This window comes from Mus caroli, unplaced genomic scaffold (assembly GCF_978045245.1).
Source record: "Mus caroli unplaced genomic scaffold, Mus_caroli_1 scaffold_4, whole genome shotgun sequence".
NCBI classification, from domain to species: Eukaryota; Metazoa; Chordata; class Mammalia; order Rodentia; family Muridae; genus Mus; species Mus caroli.
In genome coordinates this window covers 122,382,327-122,394,813 of record NW_028227259.1, presented here as the reverse complement: position 1 = coordinate 122,394,813, position 12,487 = coordinate 122,382,327, and the positions used below count along the sequence as shown (strand labels likewise).

The window sequence follows — 12,487 nt, the reverse complement described above, 5'->3', positions numbered from 1 at the left end:
TTGTTTGGTTGGTTGCTTGGTTGCTTGGTTGGTTGGTTGGGTTGAAACAGAGTTCCTCTGTGTAGCCCTGGTGGTCCTGGAACTCACTCTGTAGACCCGGCTGGCTTCTAACTCATAGAAATCTTCCTGCCTCTGCCTCCCAAGTGCTGAGATCAAAGCTGTGCACCACCACTGCCTGGCCATGGTGTCTCTTATAATGGCACCAATCCTGTCACAAGGTGCCACCTCATGTCCATATCACTTCCCATGGGTCTTGTGTCCCAGTACAGCTGGCTGTGTCTCCAGGTTCCACACCAAGCATTTAAGCCTACTATGGCTCGGCATTACTCAGGGGGCTTGTGGCTATCCTGGAGTGGGCAGACCGTTTGTCATTGTTTCCTAAGCAACAGAGTCTATTTACATGGTGTTTACATTGTATCCACATCAGAAGCCACTGCAGCCTACAGGGTGTGGCTTCTATGCAGACATTCTACTGTCTTGTATGAGAGACTTGAGCATCACAGATTTGACCATGTTTTGTTTGGAGGATTCTAGAACCCTCCCCGGTGGACACTGAGGGATGGGGATTAGGGCTTTGGTGCGTGAGTTTGAGGAGATGTAGTGTGGTCCAGAGACTGCAGAGTACCCTTGCCGAAATGCTGCTACTCTCTCCTCCTCCTCCTCCTCTCACCCTCCTCCCTCTCCTCATCCTCCTCCCCTTATCCTCCTCTTCCCCCTCCTTTCTCCTCTCATCCTCCTCCCTCTCATCCTCCTTTTCCCCCTCCTCTTCCCTCTCATCCTCCTCTTCTCCTCCTACTTCTCCCATCTTCCCCCTGCCCCTTCTCTTGCCCCTTCTCCTCTTCTTTTTGTTCTTGGCTTGAAACCAAAGTCATTAATTCTCTCTGTTTTGTGATTCCCAAGTTTATTTGGGGTATGCTGGGGACAGCTCATCTCTCTGCCATGTGATATCCTCCTGGCCAGGACAGCCCATCCAGGCCTGGTCTCTTCATTCTGCTCCCTCAGCTGAAGAAGCAGAGGTGGCTGGCTCAGGATCCCAGACTCTTCTCTTGCTCCCCCTGCCCCACCCTGCCCCCAGCTGGCCTCACAGACAGCAAAAGCAGAGAAGGGAAAACTGCCCCATCTCCTCAGGTCTGGACAGTCTACACATGTCTGCCTCACTTCTAACCTGCTTACCTTCCTTCCTTTCTGGGTCTCCTCCCACTCTGATGTTGGGGTTGGAACTCAGAGTTTCATATACGAAGCCACCCTGCCCCACTGCATCCCCACTCATTATTTCTCTGAACCTGAACTCTTCCATGTCTCTTTCCAGTGTAGCACTAGCGTGTAACACTCCCAGGCCAGGGTCAGCCTGAGGCCAAGCATTGGCTGTAGCCATATCCTGCACTCTCACTGGGAACCTGTATTATAGACCCCCTTAGTCCCGCGGATCTTCACGGTATCTGTGATACCATGGTCACCTGGCAGATCCAGGCCACCTGGGTTCCTGAGAGTGGAAAGTTGAACTTTCAGGAAGTTTGCAATGGACCTTATGGGAATATTTACACTACGGATATTGGCAAACACACAAATCAGGGACTGTTTACCCCCAGGGGCCTGGTTTACCAGAATGCCACTGCATGAAGTTGTGCAAGTGTGAGTTTATGTGGATGTGTGTGTGTGAATGTATGAGTGTGTGTATCAGCATATGAATATGTATGTGCATGTGTGTGTGTTGTAAGCATCTGTGGGAGTGTGGGGGTGTAGGTGATGATAGTGAATGTGTGTGAGTGCGGTAGGTGGGTGTGGACTGTGTGTACACATGTACATATGTTTGTCTTTGTATGTAGATGAAGCAAGGCTTAGGGAAGTGATATTACTGTCCAAAGTCAACCCATTTAGTGAGTGGCAGACCAGAGTGTGTCAAGTCTCCTACCATGAGCTCTGAGCTGTCCTGCCTCATCAGAGAATGCTCAGTGTGAATATTTGTTAGTCTCAGGACACATGGACAACCAACCCTTCCCCTCTATGTCCACATTGATGTCTCAAAATGGTCCCTCCCCTCTGTCCTCCTCACTCTTTAGACCAGCATCTCGTACCCTGCCCTCTCCTCAGCCCCAGGTTCTTCAAGCTTTTGTTCTTTCCATGTTTGCCTTCTTTTCTGTGTCCCAACCCATCCTGACAGTGAGGAAGGGAGACTGCAGCTCGTCTGGGACCGCCCCTGCCTGCACCCCCTTCCCCCATCACAACCCCAAGCCTAGAGCCCTCCCATCACTTCCCCACCCCTCACCCCACAAGCCTTATAACAGTCTCCATGTGTCTCTCCTGGTGACAGGGAGGAGAGGCGCCCGCAATCCGTCGCCCTCCCACTGTTGGACATGCCATAGAAACTCCGCCTTCTGTTTGGTGGTCGTCAGAAGTAACATGCAAGAAACCTGGAATTAGGAAACTGCTTAATTAGGGAGGATGTATGTTCTCCCTCCCTGGATATGCACAGTTCCCAGTGGCCACCCCACCCCACAGCTAATTGCTACTTTTAAAATGGTTCCGCTAGGCTCTCACTCCCTTGATTTTATTCTCCCTGACACAAGGGCTTGCTGATGAAAGTGTTCTTTCCCACATTCCAGCTCCGACTATCTGTCAGCAAAGTGTAAGAAAGAGCCAGGAGTAATGAGGGTGGAGCCTTCTGCCCTACTGTGTGCAAGGATATGCCCTGAGTCAGAGATGCAGGGTGGATGACCTGAACTCAAAGATCTCTGATAGCCTTGGAGTCCAGTGGGAAAGATAGGGACTAAGGCTGGGAAAAATGAGAGAGAGGAGGGAAGATGGATATAAAGAAAAGAAATATGCATGAATGGATGGATGTATGATGGATGGATGGATGGATGCATTCAGTCTCAAGCATTCACATTCAAATAAATAAATAGGTCAGGGCAGTCAGTGCACCCATAATTCCATCATGATGGAGACAAGATGATGGTGAGCCAGCATAGCAGGGGAACCCCAGATTCAGTGAGAGACCCCATCTCAGAAAACAAGGTAGAGACTGATTAAGGAAGACACTCAACCAACATGCCTCTGGCCTCCACACATGCATGAATACACACGTCTGCACCTACATGCATACATACTTGCATATGTACCCACCGACACACACATATACACACACTGCACATGCATACATACAATGTGATGCAGACTGAGGCCCACCTCCAGGTTTGTCTGTGAGAATGTTGTCCCCAGGAATGGTTCCTACATGATGGATGAATGGATGGGTTTCTTCATGGGTGCGTAATTGGGTTCCTTTATTGGAAGGTGATGAACGATAGAGGTGCGGCCTCGCTGGGAGAAGTGTCACTGGGCCCTGTCCCTGGAGGATGCATCTTACTCTGTTCCCTTTTTTTTTTTTCTGTTTCCCGTCCATCCTGAAGAAGCTGCTTGACTTCACACTCCAGTTGCCATGGTACCCTTCCTCACAGTAGACCTAGAAACACAAAGCCATTGTCCCCTCATGGAGACCTCTGCTGGCTAAATAGTCCTCGCCTCCAGTCATTTTTGTCAGGGTTTTTGTGTAAGGCCAGCAGTTCTCAACCTGAGGGTCGCAAGCCCTTAGGGGTCGCTTATCATAAATCCTGCAGTCAGACGCGAGGGAAGCATGGAACAACTAAGCTTGGATAACCAGGAAAGCAGTGGGTTCTGCAGAGCTTGGGACCTGCTGTGAGGGCAGGGCCAGGTGGAGAGAGGGCAGGGCCTGCTCGCCATCCAGGGGTAGGTACCATCAACACATGACAGCCATCCCTGACTTCCACAAGTTCCCAAAGGAACTAGAATTGCCTCCAGGTGATACTTCTGGGGTGAGAGACCATATGAATGGAGCATCAGAGGGAAAGGAAGGCCCTTCAGAAAACAGGGGACCCCACACACACACATACACACACACACACTCAGGGGACCCCACATACACACACATAAAGGGGACACACACATACATAAAGAAGACCCACACACGCACATATAGAGGACCCACACACATACTTGGGACCCACATACACGGATACACACACATCCAGGGGACCCAGCCCCCCCCCACACACACACACACATACACACATACAGGGGACCACACACACACACACACACATACACACACACACACAGAGGGACTCAGCCAAACAGTCACAATGGGAGCAGATGGCTAGATGACCAGTCTTGGTCCTTACACGTATCTGCTTCAAGGAGTCGCCTTTGGATGCTGAGCGCCTAGCCGTCATGGCCAATGGAGAGCGTATAAAGCCTCCCTTTGGGCCTTTGGCTGGTGAAATGGCTTGGCTCATAAAGATGCTCACTGCTAAGACTGATGATCTGAGTCTGACCCTGGAGCCTGCGTGGTGGAAGGAGAGAACAGATTTCCTCCAAGTTGTCCTCTGACCTCCCCGCACAAGCTGTGGCTCACACAAGCACCCTGCACTAGAGAAACAACAGGCAGTAGTTTCTGTAAAGAACTTGCGCTCATGTCCTGCACAGGCTTATTCCTTTTCCTGGGCCGTCTCCCATCATCCTTTTCCTGGGCCGTCTCGGCCGTCTCCCATCTCCGAGTCCTTCTTTGTCTTGAAGAGTCCTGGGTGGTTATTCTGCAGGCTCCATTATTTGAATTTGTCTCTCTTTTCCTCGTGGTTCCACTGAGGACAACAGACGTGACACTGTCCTTCCCAGTGTGTCATAGTCCAAGATTTATGGCGTTAGGGTGACTTATGTGGAGGGTGCTGACCCTGGTTGCTGGGGTAATATGGAGTGCGGTTAACCACAGAGTTGGTGTTTCACAGGGTAATCTTTCATGGCTGTGTGGCGCTCCATCATACATCTCCGACAGTCAAGCCCCGCCTCTTGTGTGTTTCCTTTGTAACCTCTTTGCTGTTACAAAGATCGTCCTGGTGACAGTCTTTCTTGGCACATTCTGTGGGAAGCCTTGGTTACTTTGTTAGAGGAGTTACAGGCACAGAGCTCACTGACATTTTTAAGGCTCTGGACACCCAAGGAAGGGCTGTTGGCTTGTGTGTGTGTGTGTCTGTGTGTGTGTGTGTGTGTGTGTGTGTGAGACACCCTGTCTTATCCGAGTGTGATGTACATATAATAAAGTACACAGCTTTGCAGCATAATTTCTGTGAGCTGAGACATGTGACCACACCCACATAAGCACCATTACAATCATCGAAGAAGCCATTTCCCATAATCCCCTAGTGTTCCTTAGAGTCTCACCCTTACCTTGGACAGCCACAGTTCTTCTTTCATCTCACTCTGGCTTAATGTTACCTGCTCTAGGACTGTGTATAAACAAGGGTTGTCAGAGAGAGAGAGAGAGAGAGAGAGAGAGAGAGAGAGAGAGGCATGTGTATATACAAGTCATGTGTGTTTGTGTGCATGCAGACTCCCCAAATTGATGCTGAGTGTCTTCCTCAATAACTCGACTTTATCCCCTGAGGCAGGATTTCTCACTGAACCAGGAGCTCACTGATCCAGCTCCAGCTTCGCCTGGGACCCCTGTCCCTGCTTCCCAAACACTGGGATTGTACTGCGCCTGCCTGGTTTTTTATGGGTGGGAAGAATCTGAACTCTGGTCTTTACGTTTGTTAGGCAAACCCTTTATCCACTAAACCATTTCCCTAGCCCAGTATGAAGGCTTTTGAGACCGTCTTCAAAGCAACATAATCCCTGCGAAATCCATACAAGTTGATAGGAGTATCAGTTCTCTGTTAGCTACACTCTCGGAGCAGTCTCCGATTTCATAAATATTGCCTGAATTGGTGTTAGGTGTTCAGCTATGGGCAGTGCATTTGGGCAGTTTCCAGTCAGTGGCTCTTGTGATTACAGGTATCTAGAATATTTTCTACAAGTGGGACCTATTTCCATTTCTATCAGGGAACGTCCTTGGAGGGGTGTCAAAGGCCCTCCCCATCAAGGTAGCATTTACATAAAGGAGGAGCTTACCCCCCCCCCAGAAAAGGCCCTGCCTCCGGAGGCTTGTTCAAGGTCAAAGGATAGCAGGAACCTGTACCTGTAGCATCCCCGGAGCACAGAAGAAGGTCCTCTTCCTGCTCAGTATCTTTACTGTACATCTCAGAGCAACCCCTGGGGTGAGAGACCAGAAACTTATTCTGAGAATCAACCATGCTGAGATATTTCCCAAGTCAGAACTGCAGAAGTAGGTGCCTGCTTTGGCTCCCAGCCTGGCCTTCCTTGCTTCTATCCTGGGTAGTGTGGGGAGGCAGTGAGCTACCCTGTTCCCTCCATACTGCACTGAGGCAGACAGTTGACCACACCCACACCCCATTCCTGATACCTGATCCTGACACTTCCATCCTGGGGACAGTGGGCAGTGGGTGGTGGGCAAGGACTTCAGGCAGGAGCCACGTCTCCCTGGCCACATCCATTGGTCCCCATTAGAGCCAGCTTGAGTGCTTTCCGAAGCTGATTAATGGCCTGCCTGTGACCTGGACTGTCATTACGGCCCTGCCTGGGCCCCAGCTCTGTCCTCTGGGTCTTTGCTGCTAACACTAATTGATGCTTTTTGTGTGGCTGCAGGGAAAGTTTTATCTGGTCATCGAGGAGCTGAGCCAGCTGTTCAGGTCGCTTGTCCCCATCCAGCTGTGGTACAAGTACATCATGGGGGACGACTCCTCCAACAGCTACTTCCTGGGAGGAGTCCTGATCGTCCTCTACGGTCTCTGCAAGGTGAGCTGCTTGCTGGGCCAGGCTTGGGGGGCTGCCGAGCAGATAGGACCAGCCACTAAAGTCTGCCTGTTTTAAATCAAAACGTTATTTCATATAACATAGAACTAACCATCCATCAGTCTATCCTTTTCTCCCTTCTTTCTCTGGTGCTGGGAACTAAACCCAGGGCTTCGCTCATAGCAGGCAGGCACTCTGCTGTTACACTGTCTCCCTCTCTAAAACTCTGTTACAGGGTCTCGCTACATTCCCAAGCAATCCTTGAACTCCCAATCCTCCTGCCTCAGCCCCCAGAGAAGCTGGGAAGGATTGCAGGTCTTCATGATCAGGGCTGGCTAACCTTAGGCCGTGTACAGTTGATGGCACTTGCTGTCACAGTGTGTTACAGCCACCTCCCCTATATGGTTCCCAAGCATGCCCTGATTTCATAAACAAACCCAGTACCCAGATCTTCTCTTCGGGACAGCGGCCATTCTCCATCCCTCCTGCTCCCCAGCCTCCAGCCGACCGACACCAATTCTGTCTCTATAGATGCACTGATGCTGGGTGTTTGCTCTCGGATGTACAATGACCTTTTGATTGTGGCTCATTTGATTTATTGAGATTTATTGAGATTTATTGACATTTTTTGAGATTCACCCACATCATAGCATCATAACATATACTGATACTTCCAAAAATGCCTTTAGTGTTAACGGTGGGACATGCATGCCGTTGTGCATGTAGAGGTCAGAGGACAACTTGTGGGAGTCAGGTCTCTCCTTACTAACCCCTCTGGGTTCTAGGGATTGAACTCAGGAAGTCAGGCTTGATGGTAAGTACCTTATTGAAGCATCTTACTGGCCCTAAAATGTAAACTCCCATTCTCTCGCTTGCCTCTCTCCTCACTTCCTTCTTTGTTTCTGGCTTTAAAGGGCCTAGGGACAATGAATGTGTCCTTCCAACAGGACCAGCCAAGCAATCCGTGTAGAACCAGCCTTGGGGCCTTATCTTGCTCACTGTGATCAGCTAGCAGTAGCTGGCTATAGTGCGGGGAAAGTGATGCGGTTGATAGTAATGCCTGCCCTGGGCTTGGCAAGGGGAAAGAGTACTTTCGCTGTTTGGTCAGAGTAACGGAGGAGACTGTTGATACCGGCTGTCAGGACAGAAGTCTGTCAGGACAGAAGTCGGGCAAATGGGAAGATGTTTTCCTGAAATGGTCAGTCAAAGCTGAAGGTGAGGACTGCCAGGAGACTGTTCTCAGCCTTTGCTCTTCTCTCCTTTCAGTCGTTCGACATCTGCGGTCGCGTGGGCGGACTCAGGAAAGCATTGAAGCTCCTTTGCACCTCACAGGTGAGTGAGTCCCAGGCCCAGGGAACCAGATGGTGCAGCCCACGGCAGCCCTTCCTCATCTCGCAGTCACCGCCTCACGGAAGGGCTCACGGCTATGTTTGTCTCCCCCTCTTCCTCAAACAGAATTACGGGGTCCGAGCCACAGGGCAACAGTGCACGGAGGCTGGCGCCGTCTGCGCCATCTGCCAAGCTGAGTTCCGAGATCCCATGATTCTCCTGTGCCAGGTGAGAAAGCAGTGCCCCCCATGGGACCCCACTCCAGAAAAGAACTGATCTGTGAGCACATCTTTAAGGGCGACCTGGTCAAGACCAGAAGCAGCTAGACCGAGGTTCAAATCTCTGTCCTGCTTTTTTTTTCTGGCTGAGTAGCCAGGGGCAAGCTGCTTTTCCTCCCCGAGGCTCAGTGTTGTTGGTAAATAAGGAACTTGTGCATCTTGGTGTGGTGTAATATCAGACTGTTCTGAGTGCGGACCCCAGCCACATCCATTCTGGCGGTTATTCCCGGCTGGTGAAATGAGCCAATTCAAGCCAAATGAAAGTATACTGGCAGGTTTATTGGGGGCACCTCTTAGTGAATTCACCGACCACCCAGGAGTTGGACAGTGAGGTCGCCAGGGAAAGGGAAACAGAGGGAAAGGGGAAAAGAGAAACAGTCAGATATGGGGGGCAGTGATCAAAATGTCTGAATTATGCACTGAGGAACTTGAGCATAGAGGGTGGGGTACACTGGGAGAACCTAGAGACTAGGTCTACTTTGGGATGTAAAAGATGCACCTCCACCTCTGGTCCAGGGTCTGAAACCCATTCTGTAAAAATGTCCACGGTAGACGTAGCTCAGCCTGCTCATGCTTACTGTGCATTGTACCACCGAACACCGCTCCCTCTCCTCCTAGCAACAGCTGGCGGTTTTGCTGGTATTTGAGACAGGGTCTCACTCTGTAGCCCAGGAATCCTGGAACTCAGGATCCTTCAGCCTCTGCCTCCCAGCCCTGAGATCACAGGTGTGCGCCACCACACCCAGCTTCTCGAAGTGTTCCTGATCCCTGGGCAATGTGGGGGTGCCACTCCATCTCCCACCAAATGATCATGATGCCGTTGTGTACTGCGTATGTGTCTGACCGACTCCAGTTACAGGCATATAGTACTGCCTGTACCACCTGCCATGTAGAGCTGACCCTGCGTGGCTCAACACAGCTGTTGCCAGCGCTGTCTTTATTATTCTCAGTAAAGTTATCATTACCCTTTGTTTTCATCATTATGGAGGGGGGGCGTCCCCAAGCCACAGTGGTAAGTGCTTTGACTCTCTAATGTGCCCCTTCCCCTCTTCCTGACTCCAGGGGCCATGTGTCAATTAAGTAGATGTGAGGGGGGCAGGTAGGGGCAGGCAGAGTTCAGGGGAGAGGCGGAGGGCACACAGAGCCTGTCCCCTCCTTGGGAAGCTTGTGGTCTCCTTAGGGACTCAGAGACATATTCATAAATAACTATGAAACAAGGCAGGCAGTGATAAGAGCTGTGGAAGAGAGATTCATGTAACGTCCCCAGGGACCGGGGCAGAGAGGGAAGTGCTCCAACATGGGGAAGCTTTTTGCATAAGCCTGGGTTCCAGAAGGAATGAGAAAGAAAGGCAGATGGCCTCCCTAACACCCTCGGAAGATGGGATAGGAGGTGGGGTCCTCTTTTAGCATTAGCAAGAAAAATTTGTTATTGCTGTTTTAGAAAGAGTTTTTGAAGAAGTTTGGTTTTAATTGAATTTTTAATGCTCTTTCTGTCTTTTTTTTTTTTTTTTTGAGACTGGGTCTCTTATGTAGCCCCAGACAGTCTCAAACTCACTATGTGGCTGAGAATGGCTGAGCCTGATCCTTCTGCCTCTGCCTCTGCCTCTGCCTCTGCCTCTGCCTCTGCCTCTGCCTCTGCCTCTGCCTCTGCCTCTGCCTCTGCCTCTGCCTCTGCCTCTGCCTCCTCTGCCTCCTCTGCCTCCTCTGCCTCCTCTGCCTCCTCTGCCTCCTCTGCCTCCTCTGCCTCCTCTGCCTCCTCTGCCTCCTCTGCCTCCTCTGCCTCCTCTGCCTCCTCTGCCTCTCGAGTGCTGGGATTGCAGGTGCTGTGGCCAGGGCCTCAAGTGTGCTGAGCAGACAAGCTACTAACTCAGCTGCAGCCCCACCCTCTTATTGTCATCTGCTTTTAAATGGACAGTGAGGCCAGCTGTGGTGGTGTACATCTTGAATCCCAGCACTTGAGAGGCAGACAGAAGGATCTCCCTCCACAAGTTCAAGGCCAGCCTGGGCTCCATGGCCAGCCCGGGCTCCATGGCCAGCCTGGGCTCCATGGCCAGCCCTGTCCAAACAGGCAAACAGAATGACAGGTTGTGTGCCTGAGTCAAAATTCGGAAGGGAGACCTGACAGCTAGCTAGAATGTGCAACTGGGTTTGGATCCCAGAACGGGGAGGAAGATAAAAGTGCTGTTTGATGAAATTTAAATCAAGTCTAGAGTCCATCCATAGTAACATGTCAACCTGGTTCTCTTGACTTTGGCAAATGTTCTTCTCAGGCATGCAGTACTTGGAGGGGAAACTGAGGCTGGGTGAGGGCCATGTTTCCATCACTGAGCTTTCCCATAACTCTGAACTGATTCCAGAAGAAAATATTCTGGATTTTTTTAAGAAAAAGATTGTTTGCAAGATATGCAAGGACTGGAGCTAGTGAGGCAGCAAGGTGCCTGTGTGGTTGAGGGTGTTGGCTGTGTAGCCCAATGGCCCTAGAACCATGTGGTAGAAGGAGAGAACTATCTCTCATACATTCTCCTCCAACCTCCACATGTGCACCATGGTCTATGCACACACATAAAATAATACATATGTACATACATACATGATACATATATGCATACATGATACATGTATACATACTTACTTGCGTACAAAGGCTAGAGACAGGCTACTCATCCTTGTCACCAGGTCTCTAATACATCTGCGTAATACATACATACATACATATGTACATATATACATATGTACGTACATACATGATACATACATGCATATATGATAGATACATATATACATATATGATACATACATGTATACATACATACTTGCATGCAAAGGCTAGTGACAGGCTGCTTGCCCTTGTCACCAGGTCTCTGTCCTGTACCAACCACAGAAACAACACAGTTACCAGCTTCCTTTATCTCTTGCCAAAGACATTTTATAGAATTCAAAATCACGTCAAACATATCATGTTCACGTGTTTAGTGTGCACGTGTGTCTGTGTACACATATACAAACATATACACCCATAAACGTCTTTTAAAGCAACCTGAACTTGCAGCATAATCTCCCCGAGCTACATGCTGCTCAGCACCATTGTAACCTGTGGCTGGCGCTCAGAGATCACAACTCAGTCTGCCTTACAGCCACAGACCTGACATTCAGTGGATAGACCACCATTTGTATGGCTATGTCCTGAGAGGCACAGCCTCTTACCATCTCTTATTACTGTGAAGATGGCTGTCACAAAGGTGACTGAAATAGATTGATCGTGCCTGCCTGAACCCACGTTGTTGATTAAATGAGTTCTCTTAGGTAGATCCTCAGAAGCCTGTGACAGGGCTCAGCACATGGTAGCTGTTCCCAGCAGACGCTCTGTCTTGGTGGTGGGGCTCTTGGTCACATGAATTCCTACTTGGTAGAATTCCTGGGTGAGGGGTCGCTCGTTTTTGACGGGTCTTACTAAATTGCCCTCTTTGGAGAGACTACCTGCCTGTTCCCCATTCCAAGCGTGCCCCAGCCGCTTGCCCCCACCCTCCCTTGCACGCAGCATTCCCGAAGCCCTCAGCTTTGCCAGACTGACAGGTGACAGTGCTGTCGAGCTCCGCTTTCATTTGCATCTCCCTAATTATGAGCGTGGCTGGGCAGCTCCGCGTGTGCTTTGGAGCCATCTGTATTTCCTTCCCTGTGACGGGGATCATCTGAACATGATGGCGAGGTGGAATTCGTTCTCCTGGCAGTCTCCTCCGGGCCTCAATCTGCCTGTCTCTTCCATTCTTGCACCACATCTTCCCAAAGGTGGAGGAGGAACACTTGGGAGGGGGTAGACACCATTGTCCTAGAACTAGAAGTGACAGCCACATACAGCAGCTGAAGGTACAGAGCATTGGCTGTCTGAGCTCACAGCCCCACCTTGCTCTGCTGCAGTGTGCTGGGCCTGCAAGTGCTAAGGTGACCCGTAGGTGAAAGGGCCTTACTTCATTGATGAATGAATGAGCTCAGATGTCACCTAAGAAAGGCTTCCCCATTTGTGCCTCCCTAGACAAGCTGTGATCCTGGCTACTGTGGTCTTACATAGTGTGTTCTATACACTATAGTCTTACAGACTGTGGTCTTATACACTGTGGGTTTTCACCACAGAGACCTTTCCAGTTGTTACCATGAGTACTTATGGAATAAATGGTTGTGTA

At 50.2% G+C, this 12,487-nt stretch overlaps 1 protein-coding gene across 3 annotated transcripts in view; it reads left to right on the top strand.

Annotated features, from left to right (window-relative positions):
• Positions 1–12,487, top strand: part of Rnft2 (ring finger protein, transmembrane 2) — a 54,154-nt gene that overhangs the window by 35,412 nt on the left and 6,255 nt on the right. For all 3 annotated transcript variants that reach the window (XM_021163275.2, XM_029476895.2, XM_029476896.2), the window contains exons 8-10: positions 6,556–6,705; positions 7,969–8,034; positions 8,158–8,259. In XM_021163275.2, coding sequence (XP_021018934.1) covers positions 6,556–6,705; positions 7,969–8,034; positions 8,158–8,259 — 318 coding nt within the window. The remainder of the gene's footprint in view (positions 1–6,555; positions 6,706–7,968; positions 8,035–8,157; positions 8,260–12,487) is intronic.